Source organism: Grampus griseus (assembly GCF_964374135.1).
Source record: "Grampus griseus genome assembly, chromosome: 11".
NCBI classification, from domain to species: domain Eukaryota; kingdom Metazoa; phylum Chordata; class Mammalia; order Artiodactyla; family Delphinidae; genus Grampus; species Grampus griseus.
The window spans coordinates 22,384,900-22,402,541 of record NC_139005.1 but is presented as its reverse complement, the minus strand read 5'-3'; the positions used below and the strand labels follow the sequence as shown (position 1 = coordinate 22,402,541).

Genomic DNA, 17,642 nt, shown 5'->3' with positions numbered 1-17,642 from the left:
TGGTGAAATGGATCCTTCCTTTATCTGACATCAAGTGACTAAACTATTGTTTTCCTCAGAAACACTCTTGGCTTTCAATTTGCCTTTATATTTACTTAGTAAAAGGTGTCTGTGACTTCACTTTCACAGAAAGAGTAAAAGCAGAGGAAAGAATCTACGTCTTCCAAAGGCTAAAGGACAGAGTATTGAAATGGCCTGGAAAGTGTTCAGCATTAACAGCAGCAAGTCAAATGTTCACCTGGGGTGCAACTGGGAAGAAACAAAAGAAAAATCGACGTGCAGTCAAAGAGCCGCTTCATTTTTCTAGAAAGTGACCCTTCACAGAGTTCCAAGGGAGCCTTCTCCCTTAGCAACAGTCCTGAAGTTCCAGAAACCATTCTAAACCCTGATGGTCAGCTTCAGCGTCTGTCTGGTCATCAGACTTATTGCCGAGTCTTCATCCCAGGGAAATGCATGTGGTGGTCGTGGCAGCAGACGTGATTTTGCTCTTAAGCATGGGGTGGACCTCAGACTCTCTCTGCTCACCCACTGTGTTTTACAGAGACTGCTGGATCCGACGCTTCCCAGGTCTCCTAATTGACCTGGAGGAGTCTCAGAAGCTGGGGGCCCAGTTCTTGAAGTATTATTCCGAAAGCACTGGTCAGAAGTGCAGTCGGAGCTGCTGTCTTAGGAAGGATGGTAAGTGTCGATGATAGACCTGAGCAAAAATCAGGGGAAACTTGCAAAATGAGGACCTAAGAAAGGACCCTTAGGCAGAGGGTGCAGTGAACAGTTGATGGGGACTAAACAAGATGCCCTGGGATGAGGCAGTGGGCAGAGAGGGAGAGACACTGAGACTGATTTTGCAGCTGGGGCCAGTGCAGGCTCCATTTACAAATCTAGTAATGACCCGGGAGGCTATGAACCTACAGGTAACAGAGAACCTCTTCTCTTCACTAAAGTGCTAAATGAAAATATTGCCTTGAGGGCTGGCTAACAATATTTCTATAGCCCAGAATATAGCATATATGATTTCAAAAATATTTCCTTTTCAAGGTTCTTTTGGTGATATTGGTGTCGTATCACACTTTTGAAATGTGCTTGCTTGGGTTGACCAAGTGTGGGGATGTATTGAACAGGAATTTAGATTGTGATTCATGTTTTGAAAGAAATAGGGAAATATATGTCAACTAGAAAAAGGAAAGGAAAGGAAAGGAGGGAGAGAGAGAGAGAGTGTGTGTGTGAGAGAGAGAGAGAATGAGAGAGAGAGAAAGTTAGTTTTCAAAATATCCTAACAGAATTTTTTTTTTTGTCTGAAATCTGGATTCAGGGTTAAATATCATTCATATAATATAATCAAGGCCTATAACTAGGAAAACATTTCATTGTTGCAGAATTTCAAGTTACATTTGATTAAAGACTTCATTTATTTTTCATTTTTCCAAGATTTGAAAGCTACTTGGAAAGAAACAACAAAAGCAACACAGCACTTTAAAATAATTCTCTTGTTGTTCCACATTTTCTTCCCGTGATTTCTTACTGACTCTAATTGCCAATGCCTCCTATCCAGTTATCCATGTAAGATTTCTGGGATGCAAATTGGAGCTCCTTGGAGAGTCTAAACTGACTGTCAAGAGACCACAGTGTGAGAAGTTGTCACAGGCTTAGCCCTCAAAAGTTAATCAGGCACAGAAGAGAGCAATTAATTTATAAAAGGGAAATTTTGGAAAAGGTAGCAAATCTAGATATTCTGCTTTCAGATGCTTATAACCCCAGAAGCCTTCACTGAGAAGAGATGAGGGAGGGGTGATACCTTTTCAGCATTTTCCCGTGGCATGAATTTACCTGACTCTCCACACCAGGGAAGCTGTGGCCTCTGGACTTTTGGGGATACTAAAAGCATCCAGTAGAATTCCAGGATTTTAGAGCCTCTGTGGCTTCCAAGTTGTGGCTTTCTTTCTCCAGAAGAAGAAAAGGCATGAACACACATCCCAGTTTTTACCTAGAAGCCAGAACTTTAAAATGCACAATCCTGCAATAGCTAACCTACTCAGAACTGGGACTCTGAAATATGCATGAAGAATGTAAAAGAGCTTGAAAAATTGCTCCCTACAGCATCCACTACTTTATCAGAAATTTAGATGTCTAAATTTGAATATTCTTTCTTCCTTTTCCTTAAACTTTACAGCACAGTCCTCAGGGAATGTATTTGTAATCTATAATGTATTAGCAATGTATTATTAATTGACTTTTGTCCTATTCTGTCTCCTTCTGGAAAAATAGAGTGTAGAAACACGGGGTGTCCCAGAAGTAATAGGGGAGACGTAACCCCCGCAGTTAACCTTACACAGAAGCAGAGCAGGTTCTGCCAGCAATTCCACAGCAGCTGTAGGCACACTCGGAGGTCTGGTAATCGTACACTCTCCCTCCGTAATCTCATTTTATTAAAGAAGCTGATACCTTTGGGCCAATGAATATTTCCCATCACATGGTTCCTACTACACTACAGCAGGAGGAAAATCTGTGCTGCACTTAAAGGAGGACAGACTGAAGATTTGCATTCAACAAATCTGACCTTCCAGAAATAACACGGTATCTTTTATGGAGCAAATCTACTTAGAAAAGGGGAGCCGGCAAGAGCAAGTGAGGAGCCCCTCCCCACTAGAATCCCAAATGCTAACCACCTTGTCTGTCTACTCCCTTCCTCTCTGAATGACACCGATCAGCTTTTCACTGGACGTGGCTTTGCAGCATGGGGCTAGCACACACCCGCAGTCGGGGTCGAGGTAATGTTCACCCAGCCTGCTGCCTTTATGCCACCTGGGCCTCTCCCAACAACACCGGTCATTACTGTTTTTGCCCTTCCTATCACTCCCCCTTCTGTTACAGGCTTTGTCTATTTTTTTCCCTCTTTCTTTCTCTGTTGAACTTCAGTGCCTTAGTATTCTGAGAGGGTATTGCATCTAGAAATCTGATCTATATAAATCCCCAGAGGTTTTTGTAGCCAACTGGATTTTCCTGAACATAAAATACTGGGACTGGGAAATGATTCCAGGTAATCTGTGTAGCATGGGGTGTGTGAAAGATTACTGAGAATATTGGTAGCTATTTTCTTTTTTTTTTTTACATCTCTACTAGAGTATAATTGCTTTACAATGGTGTGTTAGTTTTGGCTTTATAACAAAGTGAATCAGTTATACATATACATATGTTCCCATATCTCTTCCCTCTTGCAGCTATTTTTTTGAAGAGGCATTTTCCCATATTCACAGAAGCATTTGCGATAGTTCATAATGTTCTGTAAGATGTCTGAACATAGCCCTGCCACGTACTGTTAATCCAGTGCTCTTGAAAGAAATGTAAGCTACTCAGAGCTCATCAAGCTGCAGAAATCAAGACCATCTGCAGATGTACTTTGCCTGCTTCCTTTTCAGTTTTCTGTAACTTGGCTGTCTTCTTCCATGACCCTATTCATGGCGATGTCAACTGCCTCCATATTCACTGCCCAACCCTGGAGAGCTGCATATTGGAGCCCGGAACCAGCGCCATTTTATACAACATAACAGACGGTAATGATTTATGTCCTTTGTATGTATTTTGAAGAATGTCAGTGATATTTTAGTAGAGGCATAAAACCTAGAAATTGGTGGGCAGTAGCCATGTATGAATCTAAATCATTATTTCCCAGTGAAGTCTGTCTGGAAAAGTTTGGGACTTCCAGGGCAGAAAACTAAAAGGAAATTCCCATTCATTTGGCATGTTCAGCAAGGATGAGTTCATCCCAGATACAAATCATATGTGACTGAACAAGAGCATTGTATTTCATTTATTCCAAGAGCCTTCAGCAAGAACCAAAATAGGTATTTCTACTGTAGTGGTTAAGGATACCACTAGGAAATAAAGAAAATGCTAAATGTCAGTTTTGAGGTTCGCTGATGCTGTATACAAGGATTCTACAAAGACGGATGTCAGGGATGGGGAAATGCACTTACAGCCACACATTAGCATAGCATTGGTCCCAAGATAACGACTGCATTTTCCTTTAGAAAAATACATATTTAAGTGTCCTTTCCCGTGTATATAATCTCAGGGTACAAATCAGTAAACATCGAAGAATAGATTTTTGCCAACACGATACAAAGGAGGTAAATTTTTTGATCAGTCTGTACTTATTGAACACATAATGCTCCATGCTGTGCTCCACACTGCAGATTACAGCCATATCTCTGCCCTCGAGCTCCTTCTAATCTAGTTGATGCAACAAGTCTTACAATTAGTGTAAGATGTACAATTAAATACAAAAATGTGTGATACTGCCCCAAGTACAAAGGCTCACAAGAAGGGGAGACTAAAGAAAGCTCAATTATTCAGAGGAGGCTTCATGGAAGAGGCCAGGTAGAGGCAAGATAAGGAGCTCCGTATCACACCCCAGGAAAGCACAAACACTGGTGTGGCTCCAATAGGGGCACATTTGGGGCTGCAATGGAAATATGGGCAGGATAGGGTAGGCCAGGTAACAAAAGGACAGAGGAGAGTTTTGGTTTGACTTTGTCAGAAATATGGGACCAGCAAAGGTATTTCATGAGAAAGCACTATCATTAAAGTGATGTCTGGTTATCTTAGCCCAGGAAAATTATGTGTAGGATGCAGATTAGAAAATGCAGTCAGGGTAATGTTATATCTGGACAAGGTGACTGTAGTTGCAGCGAAGAGGAGGGATGGTTGCTAGCATATTGGGAAGGGCTTGGATAGCACTTAGATGCTTTTTGGATAAAGAAGAAGAGAACTGAGGATTCAAAAATCCCGTTGCAGTGCAGAGTCCAGCATGGGTGACAGAAGAATGATGATGCTGCTGAAAAAGACAAAGAGGTAGACCAGATGATGGTTTTGAGAATGCCAGCGGTGATGTGAGATGTTTAGGTGGGAACCTCCAGTAGAGCACAGGAGAACTGAGATCAGAGCTCAAGAAAGAGGAAAAAACTGGGGATGTGGATTTCAGGGCCATCAATGTAGTGGTGACAGTTGATGAGGATAATCTTTTGGTGACCGGGGGTGGGAGGGTGGTTGGTATGGGATGACGAGAAATACAGCAGAAAACCAAGGACTAAAGACTAAAGATTATCGGACAATCAGTGAGGACCAAGGAGAGAACCAGCACAAAGGAAGGGAAAAGCGAGAGGCAGGCAGTCTGAGATAAAGTGCCAAAGGAATTTGGGGTCCAGGGAGTCACGGGAGAAGAATGCAAGGAGAGGTGGCCATCAGTATCAAGAACAAGAGAGAAGCCAAAGCAATGAGATACAGTGATCAGGAAATAGGGAAAGTACTGATCACCCCAGAAGCAGAATTGGCAGAATAGTGAGGATGAAAACAAAATGACAGAAGGCACAAAACAAAGTCAGAAAGGAAAGGAAGGGAGTAGGTGATGGTGTGTTGAGAGTGAGAGCACGCTCAAGAGAGACTGAAAGGGAAACAGTGTGACAACTGTAAAGCTGTTGAGAGTTTTTGAAGCCAGAGGGACAGGAGTTTTACAAGAAGAGAGAGAACCCTGAAGGTCCTCAGGCACTGGACCCTCAGGCACTGGGAAGGGATGAGATTTAGGGCTCTGCTAATAATTTTGAATAGTTACACTTCTCAGGCCCCATTTTGTTTGACTTTAATTGTCATACATATCAAATGGTTACTGTTTCTGCAGCTCTTGCCCAATACTGCTATTGTTGCGCAAAAGCCCTGGCCGTTTTCTCCACGTGTGATGTAGCCAAGTTCGTTTGCAACAGAAAATGTCTTAGAAAGTTAAGAAAAATTCAAACATGGCTAGTATGCTTCTAAGCCTTTCAGAAGTAGGCTGAAACTTGAAATTAGGTGGAACTTGAAATTAGCTTAGTTCAATAACTTATAGTGGCAAAATCCAAGACTTCTCCAAACTGTACTTTAAGGTCCTGTCTTCTAAATTAAAAATAAAATTTAAATGATGCCTTATTTATATTTCAGGTGTAGATCCAGATTTGCTGGTTTTTGAACAATCACTGCCCACATATCTAAACACCCGTTATTCATCTAACATACGGGAGAGACTAAGGATTCTAAAAGCTATGTATTTAGATAAACAACAAACGACCATGATAAACCAAATGCTACCATCAGTAGAGGCTCCATCTTCAACCACATATCAAGATTTGTTTGCAACCACAAATAATACTAGGTATTCCAAGGAATTAACCACAGACTCTTGGGCAAGATTCATTTCTCTGAATGACTCCATTACCACAAACGTAAATATGGTGTCAGCCAGTACCAAGTTCATCAGCAATCCAGATAACAAGACTATTTCTCCTTTCTTTGTGCCGACAGACACAAAACTTTCTCATGTGCCTTTTCCATCCCAACTCAACAGTAGCAAACAAGTACTGAACAAAACCAAAGGGTACAACAGCAGAAACCGTACATCTGAGAATGAAGACACAACACCTGATGGGGCACCTGTGACTTCCAAGACGTGGTTGGTTCCTGTGGTCCTCTGCACCTCTGTCACCTTCCTCTGCTGTTGTGTAGTCATCCTGGCATCTGGATGCTGTCGAAAGCACCAGGGCCAGTATAAACTAGGACAGAGAAAGTCAGGATCCAAGCAAATTAAAAAATGTACCATTCTGAAGGAGCGCTCTTAATGGTAAAAGATGTGAGCATTGTAAGCTTTTAAGAGTATCATTTGTAGTTTTCTGTAAGACGAGGGCAGTTTGGTTAAAAAAAAACAAAAAGCACAGATACCCATTCTTACCAATCTCTAAAGAATGCCAATGTTTGATAAACATAATTGTCTTTTTGATTATTTCCATTTTTTGAATAGTGTACCTTTTGCTGAAGTTCGAAAATTCTAATCTCTGCAGTTATTCAGCACCATGTAAGAGATAGTTTTAAGTGCTGTACATGTATTAACTTGTTGATTCCTTGAACTCTGTGAGATAAGTATACTACTGTTAACTATTACACTGTTCTTATCACATTTTACAGATGAGGAAACTGAGGAAAGAGAGGCTAAGTATCTTGCCTAAAGTCACACAGCTAGTATGTAGCAAAGCCTGACTTAATAGGCAACATGGTTCAAAAGTCCATGCTCAAAATCACTGTTGGACTACAAGCCTCCATTTTCTCAATGAGTATGGAAAAAAGATACAGGGAGGAAAACACCATAACATCATATTTGGTTCCTGTCAAGGTCACATTATCGTCACATATTTTAATGAAATCTTTTAGTGGCTTGAGCAGAAAAGCACTATAAACGATTACAGTTACTAACCCATGAGCAAAAGTTTCCTGATTTTTATATAATTTTTTATGTTCGATTGATTAATCTTTCTCAATCTTAATCGATCAGCTTCTTTTTCAAAAACTGACATGCCTCTCAATAATTATGGCACTAAGATCTTTGAGTTTTCTGTTGACTTCTGTTGAATAAATCTTGGGAGTTTTTTAGTTTATGTCCCTCAGTTGTATAAGTTGTTTTCCCAGGTGCAAATATTAGCTCTAGGTATTTCACGCTCTGTCCACTTACACCAGATTCACCCCTAAATCTTATACTCTGACTCTTAAGTGTAGAAAACTGTAATTCAAGTCTCTAATGATCTTAAACTTTAGGCCCTTAATCTCATCTCTGAAAATATTTTTTAATGTGAGGACATTGAAAGACAGCCATTTAAGCATAATGAATAAAGAGGAAATCCTATTATAAGATTAATAAAATAGCACTCTTCCCTCAGAATATTAACCACAAATAAGTCTGAATTTTTAAAATATAATCGATTTACATTAATTTGCTATTCATATTACATATCATAAATGTTATCAATTTCTTTCTTAATACATTAGGGAAAAAAACTCAGGCAATTTGGGGGGGATATCAAGATTTAAATTACCTTAAAATATTTAAGTTATTCAGGAAGCTGTCTTTAAAAGTTATTTGTATAGACATTCTTTTAAAAGGTTATTTAATTTTCTTTCAAATATATACAAACTGAAGGTTTTCCAACTAGGGCTACCAAAAAAAGAAGTTTTTTCTTCCTTGAGATTTCTCAGAATTTTATTTGTTCCCTAAAATTGATAACTGTTTTATAGAAATGACCATAATTTGGGAAAAACATCTTTACATTTGTAAGAAAACAAACACACTCCTTCTCTTCTTCAGCCCCTACCTTTGACCATCAGATAAACTGAGTAAACTTAGACTGTAGAGGTGACCTGAACAGTCAGCCAAGACAAAAACGACTGGGCCTAGAAACCATGTCCTTATTGGAAGCCAAAGGGACCAAAGAGAACTTCTGAATAGAATTTAAAACATTAAGAAACAAAGATCACAGGGCCTAGTCAACAACTAAGGCTAAGGTTGTTACCACCATTTAGGAAATAACCATGATATCGAAATTTTTCCAGCACTGAAACAGCCAGACCTTTGGGGAAAAAAATCTGTAATAGTCCAGTATTATGACACATTTACCAATTTTGGAAAGAAAATATGCAAAGAAAAAAACTAAAGCTCCTTACAGTTAAGAAAACAGGTTTGTTCTATTTCTTAGTTGCCTATGTGTTTAAGCACCTTCTGAGCTATGAAATTTAAGAGTCTGAAGTCAGAAGTGATCGCATATCATCAGTACAGCAAAAAGTGTCCCCTAGAATCCTCATTGTAAGGATGAATATGATGTTCATTGTATACATTAGATCAATTAGAGCTTAAGGACAAGAGTCTAAATAATGACAAAAAATGCTGTTTAATTATTGCTAACATTACAATGACAGCAACGGTTACCCTTTTGAGGCAGTTTTGTATTAATCTTACAGCTCTAAGATTTTGCCATTAGGTGTCAATGCCACAGCCTTAGAGTCTTCAAGTCTTTGCTCGGAGTTAGCCAAACTGCAAAGGTTAAAAGGGCACAGTCTTCTACAAGACCACCCTTACTTGTGACACCAACTATAAGTTCGGGGGATGGGGAGTCCCCAAACCACTCTCGGGTTCAATAATTCACTAGAGGAATTCACAGAACCCAATGAAAGCTATTATACTCACAGTTACGGTTTATTACAGGGAAAAGATACAGATTAAAATCAGCCAAGGGAAGAAGCACCAAGGATGAAGTTCAGGAGTGTTCCGAACTCACAGGTTTTGGTGTCCTCTCCCCGTGGAAGAAGGATGCATTACTCTCCCAGTACCAATGTGTGACAGTATGTCTAGAGTATCGCCAACCAGGGAAACCTACCGGAGCCTCAGTGTTCTGAATTTTTATTGAGGCTCCATTACATTGGTATGACTGATCAATTACCTGGGCAGTTGATCTCAGCTGCTGGGTGGACTTACCAAGAAACTCAAAGCTCCCCAACCCTAAACACATGGTTGGTTTTCCTGGCATGCCTAGGACTATCAGGTGTAGCGAGCCCCACCTAAAATCCATTGTGACTGACTCCTGCCCTAACCAAAGACACTTCTATGAGGTATGACAGATTACCTCCCAGAAGCTGACGGGAGAGGCCAGATTCTCTTTGAGCAAGGTCAAATTCTTTATTACATATAATTACTCCATCTGCTTCCATCTTCACTGTATTATTACTACAGGACTGAGGACCCTAATCTACCACCTCTTTACATGTTCCCAAATGACAACCTCTCCTCAGCTTCTACTGTTTTCAGATGTGTCCTTCTTCAATCCTGTTTCCACACCTGAGTTTTCCTCAACTCTGACTCTCTAAGAAATGTAACACTTCAATACACTTATGTATGCTTTAAACCTGATCTAGAAATTCAGTTGTATCTACTTTTTTATTCGCTATTTCCATCCAGTGGAATGGATGGAACTCAAGGCCCTATTGTTGTCCTTTATAACCTACGGACTCTTGGCCTTGCTAATACTAAAGCATATCTTCAATTTATATAAATCTTTTGAGCAATTGTTCTGAAATTCATTTTGGCATTTTATGTTCTCAAATTCTGTCAAGCAAAATAAGTTTTAGGCAAATAACAGCCTCCATAATTCCTTTATTGCAATTTTAAATTAATCACTTGTCGACAACTTTAAGTGGTAAGAAATGACTTACAGATATACTTAAAAGTACTGAATTGACAGCTAAATTGAATGAAATGTTTCTTAGGGCAGTTATTTTGTCATTTACTCCAATTAAATTCAAGGTCTTTTTACCTCATCTCTTTCCTGAGCTGTGGAAGTTCTAGCTGGGGCATCCAGAGAGATGAATACCAGCTAATCTCCATTTCCACTTTTCTGCAAGCTTAGGCTTGGAGAAATGAGCCAAAGAAAATGGAAACCAGGATGATAAACAGAATTGAATCAACATAAAGTGACCCCCAAATAGAGGAATGGAACAAACTTTTAGGTTAGAAAATACTGCTAAGGACCTGCTTCTAATCAGAATCAGCATGTGCAAAAACTCACTAGGCAGATAGCAGTTATGTAGACAAAACACTGAACTTCAGTCAGGGGACTGGGTTCTGGGCCTAGCTTCCCAAATAACCAAAATCATTATTCAAAAGCAACCAAAAAGTACTAATCTGTAGGGAAAGAAATGGAGCAGGTGACAAAACAACAACATTGTATATATATGAATACTAAAGTTGTTATGGTATAAATAAAATCCAAACACTTTAGAACCAGAAGAAATCGCAGAGATCGAATTAGTCTGATTGCCCCAGTGCATAAGTAAGAAACTTCTGAATACTGCCTTTGCACATTAGGATGAAAGGAATAATTTTAACTCTGATGTAATAAAACAATGGTTTTTTAACATCTTCAACTGTATATCAAATTAGATAAGGATTACATATATATCATAAAATTAATAAATCAAGGCAATTTTTCTATATAATTCATGTCAAATTTAATAGTCTCTTCACTGATTCTTTGTACTGAGAAAGGGTATTTTCATTGTCCCCTTCATTCTTAAGACTAACAACAGACTTTCTGTACTCTTCAACTTCTTCAGTACCAAGGAGCTCTTCTTTACTTAATTCCAGATCTTTCTCAGCAGCTTTAATTTGGAGAAGGGTTTCCAGGATGTTTTTTTCTGAGGAGCTATCTTTCCATACATACTCTTCCATGTCTGCTTCAGTCTTCTTTTTCTCCCATTCTTCAGTTTTCTGAAAGGAAAAAACAAGTTCTGAGTTCTGAAAATTATGACTCGAAGTCTGGTCCACACTCTGTGTGTACACCTTGCCTGACCTCCCTTATCCAGCACTGCTGTCCACCTGCACCAGCAGCTTTGGGCTGCACACTCTGTCACATGAGCACCTCGTTACTACTCACTAATTCTACCCACATAATTTACACTTTATCTGCCCTGCAAATTGCACTTACAAAGCAATACTGCTTCCCAAAAGATGTAGAAAACTCACTCCCTGCAACTTTCCAGTCCCTAAACTCTAACTCATCAAACATTTCAAATTTCTGAGGTTCCAAATATGAGAGTTGAAAGGAGACTGTATTTACCTCTGTAACATGCCTCTGGGAATGACAGGGAAGACCAATTATTACAATAAATTTAAAATATAAAGTTTATGTGAGTTTTAGTCATAATGACTTGATAAATTCTGGAATTTTGTCTTATTATCTTTATTTTCTGTTCCTATAATGGAAACAATTTTCATTACTACTTACTTTTTCTTACAAAAATTATTACCATGTTATTTTAGGGAACACTGGTAGGTTTTAGATTAATATAATTCAGATTTATGATTTAAATGAAGATGTAACACTGAAAAAAATCAAGCAACACAGCTAATATGTAATATGCCCTGGTTCAGAGAAGTGCTGAATAGCAGCCACATTCTTTCCAAATTAACACATAACAATATTCTGAGCCACAGGCTATTATGGAATGATCCACTAGTCTTACAACTTTGGAAGGTGTTAAACCCTTCTAAATTATAAAGTTTTTAAAGTATTAAAAGTGAGGCAGATTTGTAAGGCTGTCAGAAATAATATTTTAACTCTGAAAACTCCTCTTCAAACAGACCACAGCTTGAGCAGACAGAGCTCCAAGGCTCCTCAGAGCCAAGTGAGCACCAAGAAGGGGGCAAACGGTCTCCAGCCATGCCACCCTCCCATCCCCACTCCCGCTCCAAAAGCCCACGAAAATAGAAAAGCACTAGAAATTTGTCCCTCAAAGGATAAAGAGGATCCCCACCAAAGGCAAACAAGCCACTGCGGAGGCCACCGACTCAGCAAACCCCATTCGGATCACTGAAGCCCAGGAAAGGAGCTCCTCCACCACAGAGACCCACAAGAAGAAGAAACCCTCCTTTAATCCTTTAAACTGTGTACGCTTTCCTTTAAGAGAAACAAACTGATGTAGGGTGTTTCCTCAGATCCCAGATTCCTGAGCCAAAGTGGGCTCTCTGTACTCGCAGCTCCCCTACGTCTGCCCCACCTCCCTATACTGAATTTATGGCGGAGGACAATGTTCCAACTTAACATTCTAGAAACATCGTATCTGGTTGAGAATCTGCTCTGCACCCTCTTTTTAGCCAGTAGGGAGGCTTTCGCTTGGCAAGGGGTCAGGGATAATATGAAATAACTTCCTGTTATGCCCCGCCCCCAGAGCCCTGTTGCAAATAACTCCTAACAGCCAAACTCTGAATCTGTACATTTAAAAAAAATAACTGACAAAATTACCCCACCATACCTAATTCTTACTGTAATATATGAGGAAGGAATAAATGTCAGCACCTTAAAAAAAAATGTCCGAAATTAAATATATCACCGGCCTATCTACTCCTGCCAATGCTTTAAATGTTCAAGACAATGTCATAGTTTCTTCATAATTCTAACTTACAAGTGAAATAAACTTAAGAGGTCAACACATTTTATAAAGCATTAAGTAAAACAGTCACTCCATCTCATTCTGAACTGTTAGAAGACAAGAATTAAGAGACCTAACTGTTTAAAAAATTATGTTTCACCTAGGTGTTTTTGGATTTTTAACTGACTTGAAATAGATGCTTAATCAGAGGAGATAACCAAAGTAAATCCACTAACAATTTTCAACATTTTTTATCTTCCCCTTATATTTGACATATACAATTCTACATTGGTTTGCCAAGGTGTGTTCATAGGTATGCCATGATATTGATTCCCTGAGCACCCAGGTGCCACGTGAGCCTGGTGCAGCAGGGGCAGCCACAAGCATCCTCCCTCCTTTATTTATCTCAGCAGAGAAGTTTTGTGTCTGCAGTGACATGAAAAAGGTTAGGAAATCCTAAACTACAGGATAATGCACATTTATACTTACTGCTGTTCTAAATAGTCTTTGGTAAGGGAAAGTCGCATATTCTGTGAAGGGCATGGCTTCCTACCAATCCTGTACAGATACAATGCAGTGCTGGGCTTCAGCAACAAGCCAAACAAAACTCTAGTTTTCTACATATTCTAGCTTTAGGATCCAAACTCTGCACAACTAAATATAAATTCCAAGATAATAATAGTAACAATCTCCCAAACTGAATACTTACTATATACCAGGTACTTTAATACTTACATGTATATATTAATTATTTAATATAATTCATATTAAGACATACTGGGTTAGATCTTGACATCTCTACAGATAAGAAAACTAAGTATTACAGAAGTTAAATAAAGGGGCACAGTCACCTGGGAATGTTTCAGATTTCAGAATTTTTGTATTTTAACTTGTAGTTAATGCAGCACGCACACAGTAAATTTCGTAACATCTCCAGAGGAGGTCTACGGCAGCACCCCCTAATCAAATATATTACTACTTTTCTAGCAACATGTATGAATAGTCACACTAAATGGGATTAACAAAGGCTATAAATAGCTTCTCATCCATTCAGAGTTCATTTTGCCACCAAATAAGTTATGAAAAGACTAGCAATTTCCAAAGCTTTTTTCATTTCAGAATTACAGGTAGAGGGCTTTATATCTGTGATTCCCTCAAGGTCACACAGGGAGGGGTACGGCACAGTATTTACCATGGGCTTTGGGGTTTTACAGAACTGAGTTTAAATCCTACCTTCATCACTTACTACTGTGATAGGCTTGCATTTCTATAAGAACTGACTCCCCAGAACTGTTCTGAGGATTAAAAGAAGGAATAGCTACATACTTAAGAGTACCTGGCTCATAATAAACACTAAATAACTATCTACTACTAATATCACAACTTATTAAGAAGAAGAATAAATAAGAGTAGGATTCAAACCCTTGCTGGCACACCTCCAAAATCTATGTTCCCATGTCAAGGGCGCCACTACCACCATCAAGCAATAAAGCGAAACTTTAAAGGTAAATATAAACACAAGAAGTGTCCAAATGTTTTGCCATCATTATTCCCACTCACAAAATCATATGACTGATATTTATCAAATGTAGATTAAAAAAATACAGAAACAAAAGGTCTTTATCACTGATAGAAAGGTAATATTTTTCATGCTTATTACTTCTTGATAAATGTTATCACTGATTAGATTTAATTTTCTCAGTTAATAGCGTGTTCTTAAAAATAACTGAATTATCTCCAGTTTTCCAGCAGTCTCCTTTGGGTGAAGGCTTTTTATGTCTAAGCAAATGTAGAAAACACAAAAACACACACACAGAGAATTTACCTCTTATAAAGACCTGTCTCAAGAAAAAGAAAGCTACTTTTTTGAAGTCCTATGTTACATGTATCAATAAAAAAGATCTTTAGAATTTCTGTTTTTCAAGCAGGAAAAATAAAGATTAATTGTTAGCACTATATTTCTCTTTTGAGGGAAATCTTTTATAGTCATTAATATATAAGTTTTCACAGACGGCTGCCATCCAAATGGGGCTTATCACTGAAGAAAGAACAGAGCTAAATGGAAGAGCTGTTGGTTTAAATGATATATTAAGATGCAATCCCAATGGACCTTTCATAGGGACCTCTTGAATTCTGGCTGCCGGTTCGGTATGGCTAATGGGAGGCACCAGCAAGACACCTAGAGAATGATGGAGAGTGAGGTCAGGGTTGTCCTTCCCAACTCTCTCCCTGATGGGGGGATGCCCCACAGTTCTTGTCAGGTGGCCCATCCATACAGCTCTCTCTCCGGTTCTGCAGCTCCTCCCTCCCCTGCCCCTTCAGATATGCGGTGTGATGGCACCCCACTCTCACCACCCCTGAGAACTGCACCCTCACTTGTTTCTGTTACTGAACCTTTGTAAAATGTCTCCTTAATAAAATATCCTGAAAATGAAGAAAAACAAAAAAGCAATTCCAAAATCATCTTCTAGTAATGATAAAAAGGTAATAACACTGTATATAATGCTTGTCACTTGAGAATATTTTTCATATAAGAGGTATAAATATAAAATCCTTGAGGGAAAAAAACTCCAAATTTCTTTCTTTTAATTTTACATTAAGATTTCCACTTTCAAATAGGATGTAACAGGTCACAGGATGCCTCTGCTTTGGCTACAACTGGAAAAAAGCCAGGTAATCAATATACCAGAGAGTTTTATTTTTTTAATTTTTAAAAAATTTAATTTAATTTAATTTATTTATTTATTATTTATTTTTGGTTGTGTTGGGTCTTCGTTGCTGTGTGGGGGCTTTCTCTAGTTGTGGTGAGTAGGGGCTACTCTTCGTTGCAGTGTACAGGCTTCTCATTGTGGTGGCTTCTCTTGTTGTGGAGCATGGGCTCTAGGCACCCGGGTTTCAGTAGTTGTGGCACGCAGGCTCAGTAGTTGTGACGCACAGGCTTAGCTGCTCCACGGCATGTGGGCTCTTCCCGGACCAGGGCTCGAACCCGTGTCCCCTGCATTGGCAGGTGGATTCTTAACCACTGCACCACCAGGGAAGTCCCACCAGAGAGTTTTAGAATCAATTCGGACTAGATTAATGTGAATTCCAGGCTGCAAGCATATGGGGAGCATCCTTCTGAAAATCCCTAGCCATTTTCTTCCCTGAGTCCATTTTCCAATTCTGTATCAGACTGGCCCTTGGCCCACACAGAAGAACTCTACTCGGGAAAAGAGAAATGAGCAAGGTTTGAGCTGTTACCCAGGGCTTGTATGACAGATTGGAATTGAAGAGCCCCAAACATGACTGGTTTTAGCTCCAGGGCTACTTATGGGAAGCTGGGGAGGCTGGATCAAGCTTCTGAAGAGCAAATCTCCTATAATCTCATAGTGTTTAGGAGACAAGGTCCTACTAGAGGGAGGAAGTCCTATTTCACACAACCAATCTCCCTCTCAAGACATCTTCCAGATTCTGCTGAAGGGCTAGAAGTTAACAAGTTAAGCTCAAAACTTCTGAAGAGCACAAGTGACTCTTAAGCAGACTTTGAGATGTGGAAGTGGACTCACCAAGTTCCCAATCAAAATGCCTGAGAAGAGACAAAGGTGAACTAAATCTTAAAAAACTGTAACCCAGCCCTGCTCCAGCTCAATTCTGATTGCATTAAAAAGATAAGCCCCTGACCCTCTCTGCCCAAGAGAAAAAAGAGGAAATTCTTTCTGATGGATGACATCAATTGGAGCTTCTATGGGTCTTTTACATACAATGTCTGGCATGCAATAAACAATTACCAGACACTTGAGACATTTGAAGAAAATAAAATTAATCAATAATTGTGATATTTGCTGCGTGTCCTTCTAAATTCATTTTTTTAAAAAGCACAGCTATGATTACATTTCATTTATAATTTCGTACCCTGACTTGTAATTCACTGCCAAATTTTTATAGCTTCTGAAATTATACCCAGGATTGAAGTGGGCAATTGTTTAAGAGTTTCTTTTTTTGTACTGTAGTTGACATGTATTAATTTTAAAGCATAAACAATAACATTCAAATTACTGGGGGGGGGCAATTAAAAATACCAATGTAAGCTCAAACTGATCACCATTCAGGCAGTTTGATTAGTTTGTAGACTTCAATTTTAATAACTTTACTATTAAACATTTACAATTTCACCGTTTAACTTATGTATGTACACAATAAATATACATATATACAGTCTCTTTTCTTCCCTGCCTACCATGAGAGAACCTGCTCTGACTACAGCCCTAGAGGAAGGAGCCTTCCATCCCACATGATCCTGTTCTCTTTTCTCCGCAGCTGGCTCAATTATTTACTCACTCATTCGTTCACTCAGTACATATTTGTTACACAACTACTGTCCCAGGCACTGTCTTGCCCTAGAACTGCCAATCTAGCAGGAAACCTAGAGTTGAGGAGGAACCGGGCAGATGAAGACTGTGATCCCAGTAGAGGAAGAGCATCCATAAAGGCTGGAGGCAGGAACGAGCTAAGGACATTCAGGCCTGAATGAAGGCCAAGGTGAGGAAAGTGGCATGGGATGAGTAAGCACCTTACATATATTAATTCATTTAACTTTCATAACAACCCTATGAGGCAGTACTATTACTACCTGTTTTCAAATCAGGAAATTGAAGCCCAGAGCAATTAAATAATCTGCCCCAAATCATACTGCTTCTTAGTGGTAGAATGTGTTCCAAGGAACACAGAAACACGGAAAAAAAAACAAAAAAATAACTTAATTTGACCCTATCATCTTTTTTCTCCTTGTAAGCATGAATTCAATACAAAGAAAAACACAATAGCTGCTTCATGCAATGGTCAGTGAACTCCAATCTAATAGAAAGCAAAGAAGTATCTGTTCCACTAAATACACA

At 39.1% G+C, this 17,642-nt stretch overlaps 2 protein-coding genes across 3 annotated transcripts in view; one reads left to right on the top strand and one right to left on the bottom strand.

Moving 5' to 3' along the window:
- The first annotated feature begins 146 nt into the window (after positions 1-146).
- Positions 147-7,656, top strand: MANSC4 (MANSC domain containing 4). The gene is made up of 3 exons (XM_082666982.1): positions 147-678; positions 3,414-3,548; positions 5,968-7,656. Exons 1-3 carry the CDS (start codon positions 450-452, stop codon positions 6,639-6,641), a joined length of 1,038 nt encoding a protein of 345 aa, XP_082523108.1. The 5' UTR covers positions 147-449; the 3' UTR covers positions 6,642-7,656.
- A 213-nt stretch (positions 7,657-7,869) lies between these two features.
- MRPS35 (mitochondrial ribosomal protein S35) overlaps positions 7,870-17,642 on the bottom strand; it is a 44,410-nt gene continuing 34,637 nt past the window's right edge. For both annotated transcript variants that reach the window (XM_082666919.1, XM_082666920.1), the window contains one exon: positions 7,870-11,107. In XM_082666919.1, coding sequence (XP_082523045.1) covers positions 10,838-11,107 — 270 coding nt within the window. In that variant the 3' untranslated portion in view covers positions 7,870-10,837. The remainder of the gene's footprint in view (positions 11,108-17,642) is intronic.

Coding starts and splice junctions, on each gene's coding strand:
- MANSC4 (XM_082666982.1), top strand. CDS start 450: ATGCATGTGGTGGTCGTGGCAGCAGACGTGATTTTGCTCTTAAGCATG. Junction 679..3,413: donor CTGCTGTCTTAGGAAGGATG/GTAAGTGTCGAT, acceptor CTTCCTTTTCAG/TTTTCTGTAACTTGGCTGTC. Junction 3,549..5,967: donor TTTATACAACATAACAGACG/GTAATGATTTAT, acceptor TTTATATTTCAG/GTGTAGATCCAGATTTGCTG.